We start from the raw sequence: 24,903 nt of genomic DNA, 5'->3' as shown, positions 1-24,903 counted from the left end.
GCCAGGTCACGGGCAAAAAAGAAAAATTCACAGAAGCCAGGACCTGGCCCTGACTTTTACTAACAGTGTCTGTGACAAACACTTTGCCTTACTAATAACGTACGGTTTAGAACAAAGGATTTTAATATGTAACGTATAGTCCCTAATTTATAATGACTAACTTCTCATTTATAATATAGTGTTCATACATAGTCCCTAATTTATACTAAATAATTACTAATTTATCATTTATGATATGAAGTGTTATAAATGATAAATAATAGTTGAGTTACAATTATTTAATTATAAAAATTTCTATTGTTTATCATATATAATATACAGTATTTAATTTATAATAAATTACTAATGTATTTGAATCATATTATAATCTCTCCTTTAAAATATATCATTGATAAGTATTATATTGTTGGTTAAGATATTATAAGTTAGAGATTGTATAACAATAAACACAAACCCCAACTGAGATCAGGGCCCCTTCACGCCGGGCGCTGCATAGACCCTGACTGAGATTGGGGCCTCATGGCGCCGGGCGCTGCCCAGATCCCAACTGAGATCGGGGCCCCGTCGTGCCGGGCGCTGCACAGACCCACAGTGATACCTGGGCCCTGCAGTGAATTATGGCGTTTGATGATTATCAATGGTCACCTGTTCCCCCGGGTCCGCCTGGTGCTGGGGCTCGGGCTTCTCGCTGGTGTCACTTTGCTATCACGCACCTGTGACCCAGCCTGTCCTGCATCTCACCGGCAGCAGCTGGAATTTCATCCTCTGGGCAGGATTTGGGTGGGCCCAGCAAGCGGGAATCCAGTCTCGGGGGCCGGATTCAGGCCAAGATCGGGGTGAGCAAAACCGGGCTGAGATTTACACAGGGGAAAGGCCCCGGTGTGAATGAGATGGGGAACGTCCACAGAGCTAAGGCCAGTTCCCGCCCACTGGCGCTCTGGCCCCATTGATACCCTGCCCAAAATACAAATGACCTTTGTGTTACACTCGGCCATCGTCCCTCTGGGACCAGCCCCCACGCTTCTATACCTCCAGCCATCCCCCTATAACCCATACCCTGTGCTCACCTGTCCCCATTTCCCACCCACCTGTTTCCCAACCCCCCGCTCACCTGTCTCCATTTCCCGCTCACCTGTTCCCCCTCCCCCGTCCCTGGCCTGCCCCAGATGCTGGTCTCTGCCCTTCTCCAGCTGGTCCCTGGGCCTTGCCTCAACCCCCCCCCCCGGCCCAGGGTGATGGGCGCAGCACAGGCAGCTGCAGGGTGCGGGGCAGTGTCAGGGCTGTGCATGGGGCCAGAGTCCTTCAGGGGGACCCAGCTAGAGACCCCCCCTGGGTGCCTGGGGGAGCCCCCATCCCCACAGAACTCCCATAGATCCAGCCCCACGTACTGACCCCATATACCAGGGACCCTGATCTCGGTTGGGGTCTGGGCAGCGCCTGGCGCGACGGGGCCCTGATCTTGGTTGGGGTCTGGGCAGCACCTGGCGTGGTGGGAGCCTTGTTCTCATTCACTGTCTTGATCAGCACCTTTAGGTGCTATTGTCAAACACCTAATAGCTGCCCCTCCCAATTCAGGACCCTACCTTCGCTCTTCAACAGCATGGCCTGGCCAATGGAATATTTGCTGCTTCCTTCTGGAGACCTGGTACCTGAATTTTCTCTCACCCAGAGAGGCTGGAAAAGAAAACTGAGGCAGACAGGAGGAGAGGGAGAGAAACCAGCCCACTGCCCGGAGATGGGAGGTATTAACCCGACATATGTAGATGGGCAGCTTTCTCCGTGGGGATCCCAATCTAAAGGGCGCAGGACTGGCAGGCCAAGAGCCCTGGCTTTGGTTGGTTTGGGATGTGCAGAGGGGAGAAGGGAAAATCCCATGTCTGAGGCTTTCAGGGCAGAGCTGGTGGGAGAAGTGGGATAAGCTGAGGGGCATTGAATCACCCACCCCTGTAACAAAGTCTTTTGCATTTAATTTCCCCAGGGTTTTCTGTTTGTCAGCCTGGGCGTGCAGGCTCCCAGCGCCACAAGGTGGCTGAGCCCTGTTTCATAAGAGGGGAGGTTCACACTCAGATGAGGCCCGTGTGCCCCCTAGGGCTCCTGGGTTCTATTTCCAGCAGCAGAAGGGGAGGGTGGCCTGTGAGTAGTTGCCAAGGAGTCAGGACATCCGGGTTCCATTCCTGCTTCTGGGACTTGATTCCCAGCCCCCCGCTGGCTCTAACCATTAGAGCCCACTCCCCTCCTGGTGCCAGGGAGAGAACCCAGGAGTCCTGGCACCCAGCCCCCCCTGCTCTAACCACACGACCCCACTCCCTTCCCAAAGCCAGGGAGAGAACCCAGGAGTCCTGGCTCCCTGCTCTAACCACTAGACTCCACTCCCCTCCTGGTGCCAGGGAGAGAACCCAGGAGTCCTGGCTCCCAGCTCCCCCTGCTCTAACCACTCGACCCCACTCCTTTCCCAGAGCCGGGGAGAGAACCCAGGAGTCCTGGCTCCCAGCTCTAACCACTAGACTCCCCTCCCCTCCTCTCCTGGTGCCAGGGAGAGAACCCAGGAGTCCTGGCTCCTAGCCCCTCCCACCCCCCTAGTTCCCACTCCCCAGGGAACAGGGGGCGGACGCAGCAGAATCCACCAAGAAGGGAGGGGGAAGAGGGAGGAACCGTCGCCGGACGCGGCCGAATCAACCTAGCCGCTGGGAGGGGCCAGGAGCGGAGAGCGAGCGCTGGGGCTGTACCAAGTGCTCTCACGGGGGAGCGCCGGGACTCCCCTTCGCGCGCCCAGTTGGTTTCTCTCAGCAGCTCGGGCTGATATCTATGGCGAGGTGTGAGGAACAAAATTCATCGTGGCAACGCGCTGTGGCTGTTCTTTCTATGCGTCCTCCCCCCCCCGCAGCTCTCCGCAGCAGGCTGTTCCAGGCTGGGCCTACCCTCCCAGGCACACGGGGTCTCTGGGTTGTTTATTGCAGAGTATCTAGACACCCTGGTTTGTTTACTGTAGGGTCTCTCGTGTGCACTGGGACTACAGACATTAGTGTATTGTTGGGTCTCTCCAGAGTTCTGAGGCTACACACCCGTTTGTTTATTGTAGGGTCTCTGGGAGAGCTTGGACTGCATAGCCCAGGGTTATTGCTGTCGGGTTGCTCATGAGCTCTGCACGCCTGTGCATGCTGTTCCTTACAGGGTCTGCCCTGAGTCCTGGCACTGCACACGCTGGCTTATTATTGTAGGACGCTGGCTTATTATTGTAGGGTCTCCTTGAGCTCAGTGGCTTTGGTTCTACATTTTATTTTGATTTCTGTAGAAAAAAAATCATTGATGGAGCAGATAAATACAGAAAACATCCTGTGGCAAGGGGAGGAGAGAAGGGTTAACTCCCTGCACCCCTGCTCAAACCCATTAGATCCTGCTCCCCTCCCAGAACCAGGGAGAGAACCCAGGAGTCCTGCCCCCCCCGCCCCCGCTCTAACGCACTAGAGCTACCCAGCCACTCAACAAACCACTTAGCTGCTTCCTGAAAAGCAAAAAACCGCAGGATTGGAAACGGGAGCAATTAGGTGAAATCCTAGGGATCAGGCTGAGGCTGGAGGCGCCTAGTTGGCCAGTGACCAGGGCTTCCTTAGTAAGATGGGGGGACTCCATTGGGGGGAGGGGGTCCCTGAGAGGGCAGGGGAGTGATAATTCTGCCTGCAGCGACTATGACCACCCAAAACGGCTGAAAGGAGGGCAGAGATCAGCGCTGCCGTAACTACACTGTGAGGGCAAAGGAGGGGGATTGGGAGCCAGGACTCCTGGGTTCTCTCCCTGGCTCTGGGAGGGGAGGATGGTCTAGTGGTTAGAACAGATGTAGCTTGGAGCCAGGACTCCTTGGCTCTGTTCCTTTCCCTCCCCCTCTCCATCATGGCATCAGCTGTGATTGGTAAATCTCTCCCTCCCAGATATAATCACCCCCGACAGCCCAGCAGGAGTTACCATCTCTTCACACCCAGCGGCTCCCCAGCCCTGCACCGAGGCCTGTTATTGGCACGGCACATTCCCAGCCTGCTCTCGGGGGCCTAAAATCATACCCGACCCCCCCCCCCCCCGGAGCCCACACAGGCCGGGTAACCACGGTACAGCCAGGAGGGAATGATAGCCCAGGACCCCACAGACAATGGGACTGCTCAGGATCATAGAATTATAGAATATCAGGGTTGGACGGGACCTCAGGAGGTTCTAGTCCAACCCCCAACTAAATCATCCCAGCCAGGGCTTTGTCAAGCGGGGCCTTAAAAACCTCTAAGGAAGGAGATTCCACCTCCTCCCTAGGGAACCCATTCCAGTGCTTCACCACCCTCCTAGTGAAATAGTGTTTCCTAATATCCAACCTAGACCTCCCCCATTGCAACTTGAGACCATTGCTCCTTGTTCTGTCATCTGCCACCACTGAGAACAGCCGAGCTCCATCCTCTCTGGAACCCCCTTCAGGTAGTTGAAAGCAGCTATCAAATCCCCCCTCATTCTTCTCTTCTGCAGACTAAACAATCCCAGTTCCCTCAGCCTCTCCTCATAAGTCATGTGCTCCAGTATATGCTCATCTCTAGAGAACCCAGGAGTCCTGGCTCCCAGCCCCCCCCTCACTCTGACCACTAGACCCCACTCCCCTCCCAGAGCTGGGGAGAGAACCCAGGAGTCCTGGCCTCCCAGCCCTGCCACACCCCTTTAACTACTGGAGCTCACACCCGTACTTTGACCCAGGGGCCGGGCTAGGAGTCCTGACTTGTGCCCTGGCAACGAAATTCATATGGCCAAGACTATAATCAGTCACATCACTTCTTCCCACCCACCCCATCTTTAACCCCTTGTATCCACATCCCGGGCGCTGAGCTGCTCCCTGCGTTTCTAACCAGGGCCGGCTTTAGGAAGTGCAGGGCCTAATTCCAACAGTTTCGACGGGGCCCCGGCAGGAATGACTATTAAAAAAAAATAATAATGTAAAAAACCACATGGGGCTTGTACTCACCCGGCGGTGCTCCGAGTCTTGGGCAGCACTTCAGTGGCGGGTCCTTCACTCAATCCAGGTGTGTTCGGTGGCACTGAGGGACCTGCCACCAAAGACCCAGAGCAAGCGAAGGACCCACTGCCAAAGTGCCGCCAAAAACCCAGAGCGCTGCCAGGTGAGTAAAAATTAAAAAGATGCCTTTAGCCAGGGAAGAGATTCTTACTGGGTGCGGGGCCCTCTTAGCCGCGGGGCCCGATTCGGGGGAATTGGTGGAATTAGCCTAAAGCCGGCCCTGTTTCTAACCTTCTCCCAGCTGGGCTGCCCGGCGGGGGCGCCCATCCCGAGGAAAGGGCTGGCAGATGAAGGGTTAATCTCAGCTGCTTCTTTGGCAAAGGGCAGAAACCAGCCTGACAAGAATCTTCAAGGAGAGTCAAAGTCCCCTGGTCCTTGTGGACTGCGCCCGCCCTGCTCTAACCACTAGATATCACTCCCTTCCCAGAGCCAGGGAGAAAACCCAGGAGTCCTGGATCCCAGCCCCTACTCCCCTCCCAGAGCCAGGGAGAGAACCCAGGAGTCCTGGCTCCAACACCCCCCCCCCCGCCCTCTTTCCAGTAGGCGATGCGGCCTCCCCTGTATCTGGTATTTGTAGGGTTAATAAGATGAACAGGAAATGAAAGTACCAGCCCAGGAGCTGTCCTGCAGAATGGACCAATCAGGATAGGATGTGTTTGGGGGATTGCGACCTTCATTTGCATATTTAAAGGGGACTTGATCTGTAGCTGTGGGCCCAGTGTTAGATTCTCTTCTATGTGTTTGCTGATGTCCTTGGAAGACCCTACAATAACAAAGCAGTGCAACTAACAGTTGCAGGGGGTAAGTCTTTACTGCGTGGGAGTGTGTGCATCCAAAGAGGCTGGCCTGTGAGTGCTTGTCTCTTGTTCTCAGTGCACCTGGGCTATGCCAGGGTGCCTGTAGCCCAGAGTGGCTGTGTGTGTAAGTGTAACCCTGTGGGCATTGTGAGACAGAGAGGGGGACTCCAGGTATGTGTGTAGCCCAGTGTGTGTTGAATTGTATCTCTATCTGTGTGCGTGTGCATGTGCCAGGTCTGCTGTGTGTATAATTGTATTCCAGGGAGTGTGTGCGTCTGTGAGAGGACTTGTGTGTGTATCTGGAACCCTGCGTGTAATTATATCGCTGTGTGTACATGTGTGGCACGCCATATCTCTATGCACGTGTCTCTCTGTGTGGGTGTTACCCTTCCCTAGTGTGTGTATCTGTTTGTGTTACCCTTCTCTAGTGTGTGTGTATTTGTGTGTTACCCTTCCCTAGTATCAGAGGGGGAGCCGTGTTAGTCTGGATCTGTAAAAGCAGCAAAGAATCCTGTGGCACCTTATAGACTAACAGACGTTTTGGAGCATGAGCTTTCGTGGGTGGGCACATGCATCTGATGAAGTGGGTATTCACCCACGAAAGCTCATGCTCCAAAACGTCTGTTAGTCTATAAGGTGCCACAGGATTCTTTGCTGCCTTCCCTAGTGTGTATTTGTGTGTATCTGTTTGTGTTACCCTTCCCTAGTGTGTGTCTATTTGTGTGTATCTATTTGTGTTAATCTTCCCTAGTGTGTGTGTATCTGTTTGTTACCCTTCCCTAGTGTGTGTATCTGTTGTGTTACCCTTCCCTAGTGTGTGTGTATTTGTGTGTATCTGTTTGTGTTAATCTTCCCTAGTGTGTGTGTATCTGTTTGTTACCCTTCCCTAGTGTGTGTGTATTTGTGTGTATCTGTTTGTGTTAATCTTCCCTAGTGTGTGTGTATCTGTTTGTTACCCTTCCCTAGTGTGTGTTTATTTGTGTGTATCTGTTTGTGTTACCCTTCCCGTGTGTGTTGTGTCTGTGTGGGTGTTACCCTTCTCTAGTATGTCAGAGGCATCTCCATGTCCCCGGACCAAGCTCCCCACCCCGCGGCCAATGTGCAGCTGTCCCTTTAAGGGCTCCAGGCTCCCTGTCGCCGCCCCCTCCCGACCTCCCCAGCCTCTGGCATTTAAAGGGCCCGTCCCCGCAGCTGGCACCCACCGCCCCGGCAATGTGGCTGTCCCGGTTCTGCTCTGCAGGGGCCGCTGCCCGGCGGGCACTGGCCCCAGCCCTGTCCCTGAGACCCTACTGCACCCGCCGCGCCCAGCGCCAGGGGCTGCTCTTCCGGCAGGTGAGCCCGGCGGGCCTGGGGCTCCGAGCCAGGACGCCTGGGTTCTCTCCCCGGCTCCGGGGGGAGTGGGGTCTGGTGGTCAGAGCAGAGGGGACCGGGACCCAGGACTCCTGGGTTCTCTCCCCGGCTCTGGGAGGGGAGTGGGGGCTGGGAGCCAGGACGCCTGGGTTCTCTCCCCGGTTCCGGGGGGAGTGGGGGCTGGAGCCAGGACGCCTGGGTTCTCTCCCCGGCTCTGGGAGGGGAGTGAGGTCTGGTGGTTAGAGCAGGTGGGGCTGGAGCCAGGACTCCTGGGTTCCCTCCCCGGTTCCGGGGGGAGTGGGGTCTGGTGGTCAGAGCAGAGGGGACCGGGACCCAGGACTCCTGGGTTCTCTCCCTGGCTCTGGGAGGGGAGTGGGGTCTGGTGGTTAGAGCAGGGGGGGCGGGGCTGGAGCCAGGACTCCTGGGTTCGCTCCGCAGAAGGACGTGCTCTGGCAGTCAGGAAAGCTCAGCCCACCTTATTGCTGGTCTGATCTGATCCGATCCGCGGTGCTGTAACTTCCCCGCCCTGCCTGCACGGCTCCTGGCTTCCTGTCCCGCTCCCAGGGCAGCGGATCTGCTGGTTTCCCATCCCTTTCCTGGGCAAAGGGCCAGGCAGGCAGCAGGCCAGTCACCTGGCTGCCTTGGCATCGAGCCCTCGAACAGCAGCCCCTGGCAGGGAGCCTGGAGCTGGGAATGGCGGAGGGGCAGGAGGGATAGCACCAGAACCATGGGTAGAACCCAGGAGTCCTGGCTCTGTCCCGCCTGCCGGCGCTCTAACCACTAGACCCCACTCCCCTGCCGGTGCTAACTGCACCTCCCCTCCACAGCTCTTTGAGCCCGTGAGCTGCACCTACACCTACCTGCTCGCGGACCTGAAGACCAAGGAGGCGGTTCTGATCGACCCGGTTCTGGAGACAGCCAAGCGGGACGCGGAGCTGGTGAAGGAGCTGGGCCTCAGCTTACTGTATGCAGGTGAGAGCAGCTCCCCGGGGGTTGGGATGGGGACTCTCTCGTTGTGGAAGGGAATGGGGTCAGGGCCTGTCCTCTCTAGGGGGTGCTGGCTCAGACCCAGCCCCAGGGCAGGGACTGGCTGGCTCAGGGGGTGGAGAACGGGGAATGGGGCCTTTCCTTTCTAGGGGGCACTGGCCCTAATCCAGCCCCAGGGCAGGGACCGGCTGGCTCGGTGGGGGGATGGGTCGGGTTCCCGTCTGTAAATCCCTGGTTCTGCTCCGCACAGCCAACACCCACTGCCACGCTGACCACGTCACGGGCACCGGGCTGCTGAAGAAGATGCTGCCAGGCTGCCGCAGCGTGATCTCCCAGGACAGCGGGGCCTTGGCCGACATCCTCATCCGCGAGGGCCACGCCCTGGAATTCGGGGCCTTCGTATGTCACCTGGGCACTGCGGCTGGGAGCCCGGACTCCTGGGGTCTCTCCATGGCTCTGGGAGGGGAGTGGGGGCTAGTGGTTAGAAAGGGGGTGGCTGGGAGCCCGGACTCCTGGGGTCTCTCCATGGCTCTGGGAGGGGAGTGGGGGCTAGTGGTTAGAAAGGGGGTGGCTGGGAGCCCGGACTCCTGGGTTCTCTCCTTGGTGCTGGGAGGGGAGTGAGGTCTAGTGGGTTAGAGCGGGGGCGGGGAGGCGGGGGGGCTGGGAGCCCAAACTCCTGGGTTCTCTCCCTGGCGCTGAGAGGGCAGGATGGGTCTAGTGGTTAGAGTATGTGTGTGGAGGGAGGAAGGATTGGGGGCTCAGACTCCTGGGTTCTCTCTCCAGCTCTGGGAGGGGAGTGGGGCCTAGTGGTTAGAATGGGGGGGCTGGGAGCCAGGACTCCTGGGTCCCATGGAGGGTCATGTCACTGGCTCCCCTGTCTGCAGGCCCTGGAAGCCCGCTCCACCCCCGGACACACGGACGGCTGCCTGACCTACGTGCTCAGTGACAGGACCATGGCCTTCACCGGGGACGCCCTGCTGATCCGGGGCTGCGGCCGCACCGACTTCCAGCAGGGTGAGGGCGAGCTGACGGGATGGGTGGGGGGAATGCATTACTGGTGGGGAGGGGTTTCTAGGAGAGGTAGTGAATGGTTACCGTGGGGACAGGAAGGTGCATCCCTTGGTATGACTGTGGCTGCCATGGTGATGGTGACAACCACTGGGCATGACCTGAAGTGCCATGGTGAGGGGTATGTGTGTGTTATCTGTAGGACATGATTGGTGGTTGCCATGGGGATGGTGGGAGCATCTCTGGGTTCACCTCCTAGTCACCATAGCCCTGGGGAACATGGCTTCTGGTTGCCAAGCTGATGGCAGTGGGTGCTGGGGCGATGATAGGGCTGCCATGCCAGGGAGTTTTGGCCAGGCAGTGCTGTGGGGGTGGTGGGGGTGCCCTGCCAGGGGGTTCAGCCAGAGGGTGTTGGGGGTGCTGTGCCAGGGGCTTCAGAGAAGGGGCACTGGGGGGATGGGCAGGTGCTGTGCTGGGGGGTATGGCAAGAGGGAACTGGGGCTCCCATGGGGCACTGGGGGGGATGTTGGGGAGCCATGCCAGGGTATTGGCTGTGACCCCACCCCCACCCTGTGGTAACCAGGACACACTTCTCTCCACGCCCCCAGGCTCCCCGGAGACCCTGTACCGCTCCGTGCACGAGAAAATCTTCACACTCCCTGGAGACTGTCTGATCTACCCCGCCCACGACTACACGGGTGAGTCCGAGCGCGGCACTAGGGGGTGCTGTGCTGCGGGGGGTGGGGCTCAGTAGGGGCAGGCAGGGCTGGCCCCGATGCCCCAGTCCGGCACTAGGGGGCGCTGTGCTCCAGGGAGCCGGGTGGGGGCTCCCCCTGCTGGTGCTGTATCTCACCCGCCCCCTGGCGCCCCCTGCAGGCCAGACGGTGTCCACTGTGGAGGAAGAGAGGACCCTGAACCCCCGACTGACCCAGAGCCGCGAGGCCTTTGTCCAGCTGATGAACAGTTTGAACCTTCCTGAACCCCAGCAAATTGGTGAGACTGGGAGCCAGGACACCTGGGTTCTCTTCTGGGGGTGAGAGGGGAGTGGGGGTCTAGTGGTTAGAGTGGGGTAGGTTCTATCCCAGCTGAGAGCCAGTGGGGGGTATGGACGAGGCCAGGGCCTCTATCACTGTCTAACATGTCTGTGTTGTGTTTTTTGTTTGTTGTTTTTTTTTTCATCCTCTGCAGATTTTGCCGTCCCAGCAAACCTCAAGTGTGGGATACAGGATGCAGCAACTTAGCCCCGCCCTCTTTCTCCAATGCCACGCCCCTTGTATTAAGCCCCACCCATCTCATCATAGGCCATACCCTCTCGTTGACCCTCATGATGATGGAAGGTCCTTTGGCCTGGGGCTGGCTGTCCCTGACTCTCACTCGGGTCCCTGCCCTTAAGCAAAATCTAGGGGCTCCCTCTTTGGGGTCCTGAGGGGGGGGGGGAGGCGCATTCCTTAAGTGGGCAGAGGGTTAGTGATCTTTAACCATGGAAGCTTCCCTTCCCCTGCTGCAACGTCCCCACCAATTCCTCTAACACCACCGGTTGGGCATTAGGGAGTTTGCACCTTCCTCTGCATTTTCTGTGGGGTGGGAGGATCCCCCTAGCCTCCATGGGGGAGCAAAGCCCCCCCATTCCCTGAGCCTGATGTGCAGACAGTGGGGAACCCCGGCAGCCGGTGTTGGGGTCTGAGAGAGGCCCCAGGCCCCCATAGTCTCTATTTGAATGACAGGGTGCCCGGGTGGCCCCTGCTTGGTTCTGTTAGGCCCTGCTTCCAACCCACTCTGCAGGGCTCCCTCTGCTTGCTGTTTGCACTAGCTGGACTGTCTCTGCTCCGTGGGGTGTCGGCACCTCCGGGCCGGGAGTGGGGCTCCCCCACTCTGGACTGGGAGTGGGGGCTCCTGTCTGTGACTGTGGCTCAGTCTTGAGGGGGACAGGAGGGGGTTGGAAATGAGCCACTGCTGAGATAATAAAGTTGTGTTGGACGCACTGGACTTGAGTTTGCTTCACTAGGCAGAAGGCCGGGTGCGATGGGCCCATGGAACCACCGTGTTACTGCAGTTACCCACCCGAGGGTGCTGTCCCCTCCCTTTTCCCAGCCTGGTCCCTGGATTTGCTCTTTCCCCATATACCCCAGGGGCCCCAGTCCCCCTTGCTTCCCGCCCCAGGAACAGCAGCAGGAGCCTGCACATGGTCTTGGCAAGAGAGGAGGCAGAGGTGGTTTCCATCCCTTTCCCCCACTCCCGAGATCTGAACTCGCCCCCTGCCCTTCCTCTCATCATGATAGGTTTTTCCTTTTCCCTTCCTTCCTTTCCAGGGAGGGGTAAGCCCTGGCCACAGCCCCCACATCTTAAAAAAGGGAACCCCCACCACCCCTTGATCTGTTCCCACCCACCCTGACCCCTGCAAACAGGTCCAGCCAGCTGGACACCACCCCAGAGCCAGGCGCAATGCTGGTAGGTCTTTGACCCAGTGGGAGTGGGAAAGGTCTTTCTGCCTGGTGAACTCCATGGGCCTGGGATAGAGCCATCCCCAGACACCCCCTCCAAGAAGTGGGGGGCTGCCCTTGTAAGGCTGCAGCCCTGGCAGAAAGGAATTGTGGGAGATGTAGTCCCCAGGGTTGATGGGTGTTGTAAGCTGGCAGCGAGGCATGCTGGGAAGGGACCAGTGCTATAAAAGGGCTCCCTTCTTGGCTACCAAGAGGAGGGTCTGGGTGAGTAAATAAGGGAGGTTGGACACCTTAGCCAGCCAGCAGCTGTGAGATGCTCCTGGGGGCAATTGTGCACCACTGCACATGTGTAGAATTTGGGTCCCCCCCCGATTTTTTTTGTTTCCCTGCAGAATACAAGATTCTGCTGGGGAAAGAATGTGAGGGGCCATGTACACTTCCCTGGCAGCAGGCATGCTGGGAGCAGCTGGGGGGATGTAAATTACCACCCCCAACCTCTGTGCAGCCAGGGGCCTGCGCTCCCCACTGGGAGGCATCCCCCATGTGCGCCTCTTGTCCATGTCACTGTGCCTGACCTGCAGAGGCGTGGGGCTGACCCAAGCAGCTGTGGAGAAGCCATGGGGGGTGGGTTGGCCAAGGGGGCCATTTCAGGAGAGTGGGGGGCACCTATTCCCCCCTCCCAAGTTTCATGCTGCGCAGGCAGGTCCTCTTCTCCAGGAGCAGGGTTCTCCGGCTCCCTGTGCTAGGGACGTGGGGGTGGGCCAGGCAAGTAAGGGGTCAGTTGGGGTGTAAGGGGGAAGCAGAGGGCCCCCAGTGGAGTGGGGGAGGAGAGGTTCCCCAGTGGTAGAGTGGGGGTTGTTGGAGCCTGGGGGGGAGCAGTGGGATGGGGAAGGGAGAGATGAGGGCACAGGGCTGTACCCTGGGGGGGGGCAGCCGAGGGGGAATGGTCCAGGGGACAAGGATCCTGATGAGGGAGGGGAAGCTGAGGAAGGGTCTGCAGGCGAGGAGTAGTTACATGGGTCCTGGGGTGTATTTGCCCACTGAGAACCAGGGACCCCCCTCATCTCCGCCTGGGAAAGAACTGGGACAGACCCCACTGTGCTAATGTGTTCTCTCTGCCTCCTCCCCCAGGCTCGTGCTTCTGGGTAACCTACCTCATGAGCCTGCAGCAAGGATCCACGTGGGCGCAGGGGGTTCTGTCCCTCTCTGCTCCTGGGACATCGTCTGTGTCGTGACAGACAGACTCGCTGACAGGGCTTTTGCAATAAATTACCAGAATAGCTGAAAGTGAGGGGCTGACGTGGCATTATTCTGACACGGTGCATAGTGGGTTACAATGTTGTGTGTAGAACTTTTCGGGTTTTTTGCACAGAATCCCTCCCTCCCCCGAGTAGGGAGCCTGGCACCCAAGCTGCTCTGGCAGCATTTTCTGCGGTTGCTTCCAGGACTGGATCTCAGAGCAATTAACACAGGTGAGTTAGTGGACCCTGACAAACCTTTCCATCCCTGGGGAAACTGAGTCAGGCGCCTCAACCCTATTATACAGTGAGGGAAACTGAGACAGAAAGAGGGGAAAGCTGTGCAGGACAGCTGGGGATAGAACCAAGTAGCCCTGGGTCCTAGAGCCCACTTGGTCTAACCACTAGAGTCCTTTCCCCTCCCCAAACCAGGATAGAATGCAGGAGTCCAGGCTCCCAGATGCCCCTGCTCTAACCATTAGACACCACTCCCCTCCCAGAGCTGGGAGAGAACCCAGGAGTCCTGGCTCCCAGATGCCCCTGCTCTGACCCACCAGACCCCACTCCCCTCCCAGAGCCGGGGAGAGAACCCAGGAGTTCTGGCTCCTGGGCCCCCCTGCTCTCACCCAATTGACCTGTGAAATCCAGGATGTGGCCAATTCTCCAGTTCCCACCCCCCTGCCCCATGTTTATAGCAGGCCCACAGGTGTGTTGGGCTGAGGGTATGTGATGTCAGCCAAGGTGGGTGGGGGGAACGTGGCAGAACCCCATATCCCATGGAAGGACACTGAGCAGGGGTCAGCACCACCTACCAAGGAAGGGGATGGGGCTCTTTGGGTGCAGGGTGGCTGACCTAGTGAAATGGGCTTTAAACAATGTTCAGTGCCCAGGGGTGACGCCTCACTACAGAGACTGGGCGAAGGGTTGGAATCTGAGGTGCATGTGGGCAGAGGAGACACTAGAGGGCAAATCTAGTGAACGTGCAAGATGCCTGTGTGCTAATGCACGGCGAATGGGGAATAAACAGGAAGGGCTGGAGATCCCAGTGAATGACCCCGATTACGACAGGAGATGCATCACAGTGACTTGACAGGTTAAGTCCCGTGACTGCAATATCGGTGCAGAAGGGCACAGTTTACTCAGGCAGGCAGGGATAGCCAAGGTGTCTGCACCTGCTCTGAGCCTGAGATGGGAATAGGAGACGGCCTTTTTGAAAGTCTCCGGGTAGGGATAAAGGGGGTAAAACCTGGCGGGGGGAGCGCGGGGGGGTGCCATGGAAGGGTTGGCTCTAGACCTGCTAACCAGGAAGAAGAGATGAATGAGGCTTTTCTTAAACAACTCACAAAATCATGCAAAGCCCAGGACGTGGTGGTGCCGGGGGATTTCAACCACCCAGAGATCAGTTGGGAAAATAACACAGCCAGGCACAGATCTTGGAATACACTGGAGACAGCTTTGGTGAAAGCCGCGAGGCGGCGGGGCGGTTCTGGATTTGGTTCTGACCCGAAGGGAGGAACTGGTTGAGAACGTGAAGGTGGAAGGCAGCTTGGGCGAAAGGGATCAGGAAATGAGAGCTCATGCTGCAGAGGAAACAGCAGAGATCAGCCAACGGATGGGACAGGCCCGTTACTCAGTGAGGAGGGAAAGCCAGTAACAAAAAACGAAGCGACTGCCCTTTTGGTGTCACCAGTCGACTACCACAGTGAACGTCAGCAGACATGGGGCAGGAGCTGAGGCTACAATAGGAAAAGAGCGAGTTAAGAAGTACTTAGCTAAGTTCCATGTCTTCAAGTCGGCAGGGCCTGACAAAATCTGTCCTTGGGTACGTAAGGAACCGGTTGAAGAGACCTCTGAGCCACTAGCGATTCTCTGTGAGAACTCCTGGAGGACTGACGGAGAGATCCCAGAGGACTGGAAAAGGGCAAATATTTTACCTCGCTATGAAAAGGGGAATAAACACAACCCAGCGAATTACAAACAAGTCAGCTTCACTTTCATACCCAGAAAGATAACGGAGCAAATAATCACACAACCCATTTGTGTGCACCTAGACAATACGAAGGTGATAAGTAACACTCAGCACGGATTTGTCAGGAACAAATCATGTCAAGCCAACCTCAGATCCTTCTTTGACAGGGTAACAAGCCTGGTGGATGTGGCAGAAGCGGTAGACGTGGTATATCTTGACTTGAGTAAGGCTTTTGATGCAGTCTCACATGACCTTCTCATAAACAAACCAGAGAAATCCAACATAGACAAACCTGCTCTAAGCTGGGTGCACAACTGGTTGGAAAACCGCTCCCAGAGAGTAATCAGTGGGTCGCAGTCAAGTTGGAAAGACCCCTCGAGTGGGGTCCTGGAGGGATCTGTCCTGGGTCTGGTTCTGTTCAGTGATTTGGATAATGGCCTGGAGAACACACTTATAAAGTCTGAGGACAACACCAAGCTGGGAGGGGTTGCAAGCTGTCACGGACTCCCAGGCCCTGGGTTCTCTCGGCTTCGTACAGCCCCTGGGATGAACTCCCCAGTGTGACAGCCCTTCTTGGGGGTCACGATCTCTCATGGGGGTTAAGCCCTGAGCTCCAGCACCTCCTGAAACCACACCTCTCTGAGCCCCCAGCCTTCTGGCTCTGCTGTGGGCCCCCCAGGAGTCCCCTTGCTCTGGGCCCCCACCCCCGGGGGAGCAACACCCCTGATCTCTAGCTGCAGTGACTCCGCCAGCATCACACAGGAGGTTTATTGAACGTCTGGACCCAGCCCAGGCAGTTCTCAGGGCCCTCGGGCTTGGCCAGTCTCAGCCCCGGCCAGCTGGGTCTGTCCCCATCCTCATGGGTCCGGCTGCTCCTTGTCCCCTGCCCAGACCCCTCCTTCCAGCCAAGTCCCCTAAATCCCCTCCCCCACCAGCCCCTCCTCTGCCCTTGGTCTTCAGTCCCAGGTGAACAGGCCACCAGGGCCCTTCTCTTCTGTCCTTTGTTCGCCCTGGCTGGTCAGGTCCCCCGACTCCCTCTCTCCTCAGCCCATTGTCCCCCCACTGGCCATAACCCGCTGGCTTCCAATTTCCAGGCTGGTGTTTGGGGTCCCGTCTGCTAGACAAGGTCACACCTGGTCCCCTGCAACCACAAACCCCCTCCCACCCCCTTGTTACATATGCAGCACGCAGGGAAACTGAGGCACACACAGTGTTCATGCAAAACACTAAGAAAATCCCCCATTTTGTCACACTAGTGCGTTGGAGGACAGGATTAAGATTCAAAATGATCTGGACAAACTGGAGAAATGGTCTGAAATAAATAAGATGAAATTCAATCAGGACAAATGCCAAGTGCTTCACTTCGGAAGGAACAATCAGTTGCACACACAGAATGGGAAGTGGCTGCCTAGGAAGGAGAACTGCGGGAAGGGATCTGGGGGTCAGACTGGATCACAAGCGAAATGTGAGTCACCAGTGCCATGATGTGACAAAACCAGAGGCCGTTCTTCTGGGATGTCTCATCAGGAGTGTTGTAAGCAAGACACGAGAAGTGATTCTTCAGCTCTGAGCCGCGCTGATACGGCCTCAGCTGGAGTCTTGCGTCCAGTTCTGGGCATCGCATGCGAGGAAAAATGTGGGCAAATCAGAGAGAGTCCAGGGGAGAGCAACAAAAACGATGAACGGTCTAGAAAATGTGGCCTTCGAGGGCAGATTGAAATCAGTCGAGAGAAGAGAAGACGGAGGCAGGGGGACGACATAATGATCTTTAAGTACATAAAAGGTTAAGAGGAGGGTGACAGATTGTTCTTGTGCACTGAGGACAGGACAAGGAGCAATGGGCTTAAACTGCAGCAAGGGAGGTTTACGCTGGGCATTAGGAAAATCTTCGTACCTGTCAGGGTGGTTAAGCACCGGGGTAAATTGCCCAGGGAGGTTGTGGAATCTCCATCCCTGAAGGTTTTGAAGAACAGGTGGGACAATCCCTGCCGGTGCAGGGGACTGGGCTGGATGGCTGAGCGAGGTCCCTTCCAGGCTGACATGTCTTCGAGTGTCTGATTTCGCACCCCCCGACCTAGCCAGTCGCCCACCTGGTGGGGAATCGGAGTCGGCACCCTCGAGAGAAGGACCCTGTGCCCAGGAGGACAGGTGCCCGGAGTGGGTGGCAGGGGTGGCTTGGGGGCCGGGGGGGGTGTTGTTTGTGGCTCTGTGTGGATCCCCCACCCTGCTGCGTGTCTCCCTGAACATCCAACTCCATTGAAATTAACTAGGGTGACCAGATGTCCCAATTTTATAGGGACAGTCCTGATTTTGGGGTCTTTTTCTTATATAGGCTCCTATTACCCCCCACCCCCATCTCGATTTTTCACACTTGCTGTTTGGTCACCCTAAAATTAACTGTCCCATCCCCAGGGGGTTGGAGCCAACCCACTGGCTTGGAATGATCAGCCTGCTGCAAGGCAGGGAAACTGAGACTCAAAGAGGGGGAAGGACCTGCCGGAACTGGAGATAGAACCCAGGAATCCTGGCTCCGCCCCTCCCTTTCCCCTTCCCCTTCCCCTTCCCCTTCCCTTCCCAGAGCCAGGGAGAGAACCCAGGAGTCCGGGCTCCCCCATCCCCAACCCATTAGCTCTCCCCAGCCACTCTGCAAAGAGCTCAGCTGCTTCCTGAAAAGAAAAAAACACAGATTTGGAAGCAGGGCAGCCTAGAGATCTGGCCGAGGCCAGAGGGTGCCCCTCGCCAGCCAGTGACCAGGGCTTCCTTAGCGAGACAGGGAGACTCTGTTGGGGGGGCAGGGGTCCCCAAGAGGGCAGGTGAGAGAATCCTGCCTGCCACGACTGTCACCGTCCCAAACGGCTGAAAGGGCCGAGTTCAGTGCTACTACACTGCGAGGGAAAAGGAGGGGAGTTAGACTGGTTGGGAGCCAGGATGCCTGGGTTCACTTTCTGGCTCTGGGAGGAGAGAGGGGTCAGAGCAGGGGTCTGGGAGCCAGGACTCCTGGGTTCTCTAGAGATGAGCAAATACTGTGCAGTCCTGTTGTCTGTGGATCCCCGGGGGCCAGTCCCTGGGGCGTGACGTGATCATTCCCTCCTGGCTGCACCAGGGTTACCTGGTCTGTGTGGACTTGGAGGGGGGTGATTTTGGGCCCCCAGGAGCAGGCTGGGAACGTGCTGTGGCAATAACAGGCCTGAGTGCAGGGCTGGGGAGACGGAGCTGCTGGGTGTGAAGAGACGGTAACTCCTGCTAGGCTGTCGGGGGTGGTTATATCTGGGAGGGAGAGATTTACCAACACAATTGATGCCATGATGGAGAGGGGGAGGGAAAGGAACAGAGCCAAGGAGTCCTGGCTCCAAGCTACATCTGTTCTAACCACTAGACATCACTCCCCTCACAGAGCCAGGGAGAGAAGCCAGGAGTCCTGGCTCCCAGCCCCACCCCACAGCTCCAACCACTTTAAGATCTGTAACCTGCCCTGTCCTCCCTGCCCGCCCGGCCCCACCATCTGGCATTTAAAGACCCCCCCCCCGCGAGCCTGGCACCAGCGCATCACCCAAGGCTCCAGCCACCAGCCTGCCCTGGCCATGACCCTGAGACCGCACTGCACCTGCCGTGGCCAGGGCCAGGAGCTGCTCTTCTGACAGGTGAGCTCCAGGCATGGGGTCTGGGAGCCAGGACTCCTGGGTTCTCTCCCCAGCTCTGAGAAGGGAGTGGGGTCTTTGGGTTAGAGCGAGGGGGTGGGAGCCAGGACTCCTGGGTTCTCTCCCTGGCTCTGGGAGGGGAGTGAGGGCTGATGGTTAGAGTAGGGGGGCTGGGAGCCAGGACTCCTGCATTTTCTTCCCATCTCTGGGCGGGGAGTGGGGTCTATGGGTTAGAGTGGGGTGGGCTGGGATCCAGGACTCCTGGGTTCTATTCCAAGCTCTGAGAGGGGAACAGAATCTAGTGGTTAGAGCAGGGTGGCTGAGAGCCAGGACTCCTGGGTTCTAGCCCCTGCTCTGGGAGGAGAGTGGGGTCTGGTGGTGGAAAATGGGAGCCTGGACTCCTGGGTTTTCTCTGTGGGGCTTTGAGAGGGGAGTGGGGTCTAGTGATGAGAGCAGGACTCCTGGGTTCTCTAGAGATGAGCGAATACTGTGCAGTCCTGTTGCCTGTGGATCCCCGGGGGTGTGATGTGAACATTCCCTCGTGGCTGCGCTGTGGTTACCCGGCCTGTGTGGGCTCAGGGGGGTTGGAGGGGGAGGGGGATGATTTCGGACCCCCCAGAGCAGGCTGGGAACGTGCCGTGGCAATAACAGGCCTGAGTGCAGGGCTGGGGAGAAGGAGCTGCTGGGTGTGAAGAGACGGTAACTCCTGCTGGGCTGTCGGGGGTGGTTATATCTGGGAGGGAGAGATTTACCAACCAAAACTGATGCCATGATGGAGACGGGGAGGGAAAGGAACTGAGCCAAGGAGTCCTGGATCCCAGCCTCCTGCTCTAACCACCAGACCCCACTCCCCTCCGAGAGCCAGGGAGAGAACCCAGGAGTCCTGGCTCCCAGCCCCCCTGCTCTAACCATCAGCCCCCACTCCCTTCCCAGAGTCAGGGAGAGAACCCAGGAGTCCTGGCTCCCAGCCCCCTGCTCTAACCACTAGACCTCACTTAACTCCAAGAACTGGGGATAGAACCCAGGAGTCCTGGCTCTGTCCTTCCTGCCGGCGCTCTAACCACTAGACCCCACTCCCCTGCCGGTGCTAACTGCACCTCCCCTCCACAGCTCTTTGAGCCCGTGAGCTGCACCTACATCTACCTGCTCGCGGAGCTGAAGACCAAGGAGGCAGTTCTGATCGACCCAGTTCTGGAGACGGCCAAGCGGGACGCGGAGCTGGTGAAAGAGCTGGGCCTCAACTTACTGTATGCAGGTGAGAGCAGCTCCCAGGGGGTTGGGATGGGGACTTTCTCGTTGTGGAAGGGAATGGGGTCAGGGCCTGTTCTCTCTAGGGGGTTGTCATAAACAGATAGCTAAGGGTTAATGTCTCTTTCACCTGGAAAGAAGTAACCTGAAACACCTGACCAGAGGACCAATCAGGAAACAAGACTTTTTAAAATCTGGGTGGAGGGAAGTTTGTGTCTGAGTTCTTTGTCTTCTGCCTGCCTCTCTCTCGGCTATGAGAGGATTTCTGTCTCCTGCTTTCTAATCTTCTGTTTCCAAGTTGTGAGTACAGAGATCATAAAACAATAGGGGTTATTGCTTTTTTTTTTTTTTGTATTTACATGATATAGTTGCTGGAATGTTTTGAATTGTATTCTTTTTGGATAAGGCTGTTTATTCATATTTCTTTTAAGCAAATAACCCTGTATTTGTCACCTTAATACAGAGAGACCATTTTTATGTATTTTTATTTCATTTTACATAAAGCTTTCTTTTAAGACCTGTTGGAGTTTTCTTTAGTGGGGACTCCAGGGAATTAAGTCTGTGCTCACCAGGGAATTGGTGGGAGGAAGAAGTCAGGGGGAAATCTGTGTGTGTTAGATTTACTAGCCTGACTTTGCATACCCTCTGGGTGAAGAGGGAAGTACTTCTGTTTTCAGGACTGGAAATAGAGAGGGTGGAATCCCTCTGTTTAGATTCACGGAGTTTGCTTCTGTGTATCTCTCCAGGAACACCTGGAGGGGGGAAGAGAAAAGGTTTATTTCCCTTTGTTGTAAGACTCAAGGGATTTGGGTCTTGGGGTTCCCAGGGAAGGTTTTTGGGGGGACCAGAGTGCCCCAAAACACTCTAATTTTTTGGGTGGTGGCAGCTTTACCAGGTCCAAGCTGGTAACTAAGCTTGGAGATTTTCATGCTAACCCCCATATTTTGGACGCTAAGGTCCAAATCTGGGAATAGGTTATGACAGGGGTGCTGGCTCAGACCCAGCCCCAGGGCAGGGACTGGCTGACTCAGGGGGTGGAGAACGGGGAATGGGGCCTTTCCTTTCTAGGGGGCACTGGCCCTAATCCAGCCCCAGGGCAGGGACCGGCTGGCTCAGGGGGTGGGGAACGGGGCCTTTCGTCTCTAGGGAGCACTGGCCCCAATCCCAGGGCAGGGACCAGCTGGCTCAGGGGGTGGAGAACGGGGAATGGGGCCTTTCCTTTCTAGGGGGCACTGGCCCTAATCCAGCCAGGGCAGGGACCGGCTGGCTCGGTGGGGGGGATGGGTCGGGTTCCCGTCTGTAAATCCCTGGTTCTGCTCCGCACAGCCAACACCCACTGCCACGCTGACCACGTCACGGGCACCGGGCTGCTGAAGAAGATGCTGCCAGGCTGCCGCAGCGTGATCTCCCAGGACAGCGGGGCCTTGGCCGACATCCTCATCCGCGAGGGCCACGCCCTGGAATTCGGGGCCTTCGTATGTCACCTGGGCACTGCGGCTGGGAGCCCGGACTCCTGGGGTCTCTCCATGGCTCTGGGAGGGGAGTGGGGGCTAGTGGTTAGAAAGGGGGTGGCTGGGAGCCCGGACTCCTGGGGTCTCTCCTTGGTGCTGGGAGGGGAGTGGGGGCTAGTGGTTAGAAAGGGGGTGGCTGGGAGCCCGGACTCCTGGGTTCTCTCCTTGGTGCTGGGAGGGGAGTGAGGTCTAGTGGGTTAGAGCGGGGGTGGGCGGGGGGGCTGGGAGCCCAAACTCCTGGGTTCTCTCCCTGGCGCTGAGAGGGCAGGATGGGTCTAGTGGTTAGAGTATGTGTGTGGAGGGAGGGAAGGATTGGGAGCTCAGCCTCCTGGGTTCTCTCTCCAGCTCTGGGAGGGGAGTAGGGCCTAGTGGTTAGAATGGGGGGGCTGGGAGCCAGGACTCCTGGGTCCCATGGAGGGTCATGTCACTGGCTCCCCTGTCTGCAGGCCCTGGAAGCCCGCTCCACCCCCGGACACACGGACGGCTGCCTGACCTACGTGCTCAGTGACAGGACCATGGCCTTCACCGGGGACGCCCTGCTGATCCGGGGCTGCGGCCGCACCGACTTCCAGCAGGGTGAGGGCGAGCTGGGGGGGCCAGGGGGGTTTCTTGGAAGGCTGGTGCATGGTTACCATGGGGACAAGAGGATACCTCCCTGGGATATGATGGTGGCCGCCATGACGATGGGGGACATCTCCAGGTGGTGCCCAGCAGTTGCCATAGCGATGAGGAACATGGCTGCTGGTTGCCAAGGGGATGACAGGGTGTGTCTCTGGGGTTCAGCCAGTGGGTGCTGTGGGGGTGGTGGGGGTTCCCTGCCAGGGGGTTCAGCCAGAGGGCATTGGGGGTGCTGTGCTGGGGGCTTCAGAGAAGGGGCACTGGAGGGATGGGCAGGTGCTGTGCTGGGAGGTATGGCAAGAGGGAACTGGGGTTCCCATGGGGCACTGGAGGGGATGTTGGGGAGCCATGCCAGGCGATGGGCTGTGACCCCCCCCCCGTGGTAACCAGGACCCACTTCTCTCCACGCCCCCAGGCTCCCCGGAGACCCTGTACCGCTCCGTGCACGAGAAAATCTTCACGCTCCCGGAGACTGTCTGATCTACCCCGCCCACGACTACACGGGTGAGTCCGAGCGCGGCGCTAGGGGGCGCTGTGCTGCGGGGGGTGGGGCTCAGTAGGGGCAGGCAGGGCTGGCCCCGATGCCCCAGTCCGGCACTAGGGGGCGCTGTGCTCCAGGGAGCCGGGTGGGGGCTCCCCCTGCTGGTGCTGTATCTCACCCACCCCCTGGCGCCCCCTGCAGGCCAGACGGTGTCCACTGTGGAGGAAGAGAGGACCCTGAACCCCCGACTGACCCAGAGCCGCGAGGCCTTTGTCCAACTGATGAACAACTTGAATCTGCCTCAGCCCAAGAAAACTGGTGAGGCTGGTAGCCCGGATGCCTGGGTTCTCTCCCGGGGCTGGAAGGGAGGAGGGTTGGTGGGTTCGAGCAGCGAGGGGCTGGGAGCCAGGATGCCTGAGTTCTCTCCCAGGGAGGGTGGTGGGGTCTGGTGGGTTAGAGGAGGGGGTGGGGAGCCAGGACTCCTGGGTTCTCTCCCAGGGTAGGGAGAGAGGAGGGTTGGTGGGTTAGAGCAGCGGGGGGCTGGGAGCCAGGACGCCTGGGTTCTGTTCCCAGCTGTGGGCCGTGGATGGCGTAGAGGAGGCCAGGACCCCTATCGCGTCTGTCTAACGCTTGTCTCTTCTTCTGTCCTTTGCAGATATCGCTGTCCCGGCAAACCTGAAGTGCGGGATCCAGGATGTGGAGACTTAGCCCCACCCTCTTTACTCCAAGGCCACACCCCTCACAACAAGCCCCTCCCACCTCCACATAGGCCATGGCCTTTCATTGCCCCTTACTAGGATGGAAGGTCCTTTGGCCTCGGGGGAGGCTGTCCCTGACTCTCACTCCGGCCCCACCTGTAAGTGAAAGCTGGGAGCTGCCTCCTCTGGGTCCTCAGTGGGACTGTGCATCCATTAATGGGGGCAGGTTCCCTTCCCCCTTCACCAGCCCCCCCATTCCTCTGATACCCCCAGTCTGGCATTAGTCTGCATTGTCTGTCATGTGGGGGTGTCCTGCTGGCCTCCTCTGGGAAGCAAAGACACCACCCCCTTCCCTGAGCTTGGAGTGCGGATAGCAGGGGACCCCAATGCAGACCTGAGAGACCCCCCTCATTCCCAGTGTTTGAATAGCGGGGTGCCCTGTGGGAGCCCCACTTGGTTTGGTTAGGTCCTTCCCCCACCCTGCAGCTGAATGCAGGGGAGGGACCCCTACTCCCAGGGGCTCTGGGTTAGTGCTGTTTGCACTAGCTGGACTTTCCCCATCTCTGCCCCATGGTCTCTGGCAATCCTGGCCCTGGACTTCCTGCTCCATGGGGGTCGAGGGGAGGGGAAGGGGGCCCTGACCCTCAGCGGGGTTTGGAAACAAGCAGCTGCTGCCTCCGCCAAGAGAATAAAATTCTGTTGGACCCATTTGGACTTGACTTTGCTTTGCGAGGCGGGATGCCAGGGTGGACGGGCCCGAGTGGCTCGGGCAGGGCAGGATGCCGGGGTGGACGGGCCCGAGTGGCTCGGGCAGGGCAGGAAGTCGGAGTGGACGGGCCCGTGTGGCTTGGGCAGGGCGGGATGCCGGGGTGGACGGGCCTGAGTGGCTCGGGCAGGGTGGGATGCCGGGGTGGACAGGCCCGTGTGGCTCGGGCAGGGCGGGAAGCCGGGGTGGACGGGCCCGTGTGGCTCGGGCAGGGCGGGAAGCCGGGGTGGACGGGCCCGTGTGGCTCGGGCAGGGCGGGTAGCCGGGGTGGACGGGCCCGTGTGGCTCGGGCAGGGCGGGTAGCCGGGGTGAACGGGCCTGAGTGGCTCGGGCAGGGCGGGATGCCGGGGTGGACGGGCCCGTGTGGCTCGGGCAGGGCGGGATGCCGGGGTGGACGGGCCCGTGTGGCTCGGGCAGGGCGGGTAGCCGGGGTGGACAGGCCTGAGTGGCTAGGGCAGAGCGGTATACTGGGTGAGTGGGCTCTTGGTGCTGAAGTTTTGGGGCAGGACCCCAGGCTGGCTGGGCCCATGGGGCCACCCTGTTACTGCAGTTTCCCACCAGGGGGCGCTGCTCCCTCACTCTTGTCCCTGCCTGTTCTCCGGCTTTGCAGCTGGGGGGTTGGGGGTGCTCTCGTCCCCCATGCCCTCAGGCCCCCTCGATTCCCCCCTAGGAACAGCCACAGGAGCCTACACGTGGCCCTGGCCCAAAGAACAGTGAGAGGGAAGGAAAATTGGCTTCCGTCCCTCCCCGCACCCCACAGAGCCAAACTGGTCCCCCATCTTTCCTTCATCCAGTCCTGCTAGTTCTTCCCTTCCCTTTTCTCCAGGGAGGGGTGAGCCACAGCATCCTCCCACCCTGCTTAAAAAAGGGACTCCCACCCCTCGGCCTCTCCCCACCCACCCTGACCACTGCAAACAGGCCCAGCCAGCTGCACACCACCCCAGAGCCAGGTGCAATGCTGGTGGGGCTCTGTCCTAACTGCGGGGGGGGGGGGAATCTTTCTCCCTGTGATAGAGCCATCCCCAGACACCCCCTCCAATAAGGGGTGCTGCCCTTTTAGGGCTGCAGCCCTGGAAGAAAGGAATTGTGGGAGCTATAGTCCCTGGGGTTGT

At 58.3% G+C, this 24,903-nt stretch overlaps 2 protein-coding genes across 4 annotated transcripts; both read left to right on the top strand.

Moving 5' to 3' along the window:
* The first annotated feature begins 1,605 nt into the window (after positions 1-1,605).
* On the top strand, positions 1,606-11,164 carry LOC115640590 (persulfide dioxygenase ETHE1, mitochondrial-like). Of its 3 annotated transcripts, none has more exons than XM_030543468.1 (7): positions 1,606-1,742; positions 8,016-8,160; positions 8,426-8,574; positions 9,060-9,189; positions 9,792-9,881; positions 10,060-10,176; positions 10,372-11,164. In XM_030543468.1, exons 3-7 carry the CDS (start codon positions 8,479-8,481, stop codon positions 10,422-10,424), a joined length of 486 nt encoding a protein of 161 aa, XP_030399328.1. In that variant the 5' UTR covers positions 1,606-1,742; positions 8,016-8,160; positions 8,426-8,478; the 3' UTR covers positions 10,425-11,164. The 3 variants fall into 3 exon arrangements, with proteins under 3 accessions (XP_030399328.1, XP_030399326.1, XP_030399325.1); XM_030543466.1 differs by lacking the exon at positions 1,606-1,742 and adding an exon at positions 5,745-5,842; XM_030543465.1 differs by lacking the exon at positions 1,606-1,742 and adding an exon at positions 6,808-7,170.
* A 5,725-nt stretch (positions 11,165-16,889) lies between these two features.
* On the top strand, positions 16,890-23,647 carry LOC115640574 (persulfide dioxygenase ETHE1, mitochondrial-like; the record flags this gene model as incomplete). Its single annotated transcript, XM_030543434.1, is given in 8 exon segments — positions 16,890-16,979; positions 19,580-19,724; positions 21,044-21,192; positions 21,675-21,804; positions 22,262-22,315; positions 22,318-22,350; positions 22,529-22,645; positions 22,983-23,647. Coding segments are annotated over 8 exon segments (771 nt in total), but the record flags the coding sequence as incomplete, so codon positions are not given.
* Between the last annotated feature and the right edge of the window lie 1,256 nt (positions 23,648-24,903).

The sequence above is a fragment of the Gopherus evgoodei genome, unplaced genomic scaffold (assembly GCF_007399415.2).
Source record: "Gopherus evgoodei ecotype Sinaloan lineage unplaced genomic scaffold, rGopEvg1_v1.p scaffold_31_arrow_ctg1, whole genome shotgun sequence".
Classification (NCBI taxonomy): domain Eukaryota; kingdom Metazoa; phylum Chordata; order Testudines; family Testudinidae; genus Gopherus; species Gopherus evgoodei.
This window is presented reverse-complemented; position numbering and strand designations above follow the sequence as displayed.

Excerpts from the sequence above, each read along its gene's own strand:
- LOC115640590 (XM_030543465.1), top strand. The coding sequence starts at position 7,051 with ATGTGGCTGTCCCGGTTCTGCTCTGCAGGGGCCGCTGCCCGGCGGGCA. Across the intron at positions 8,575-9,059 it reads CCCTGGAATTCGGGGCCTTC|GCCCTGGAAGCCCGCTCCAC; the intron begins GTATGTCACCTG and ends CCCTGTCTGCAG. Across the intron at positions 10,177-10,371 it reads TCCTGAACCCCAGCAAATTG|ATTTTGCCGTCCCAGCAAAC; the intron begins GTGAGACTGGGA and ends CATCCTCTGCAG.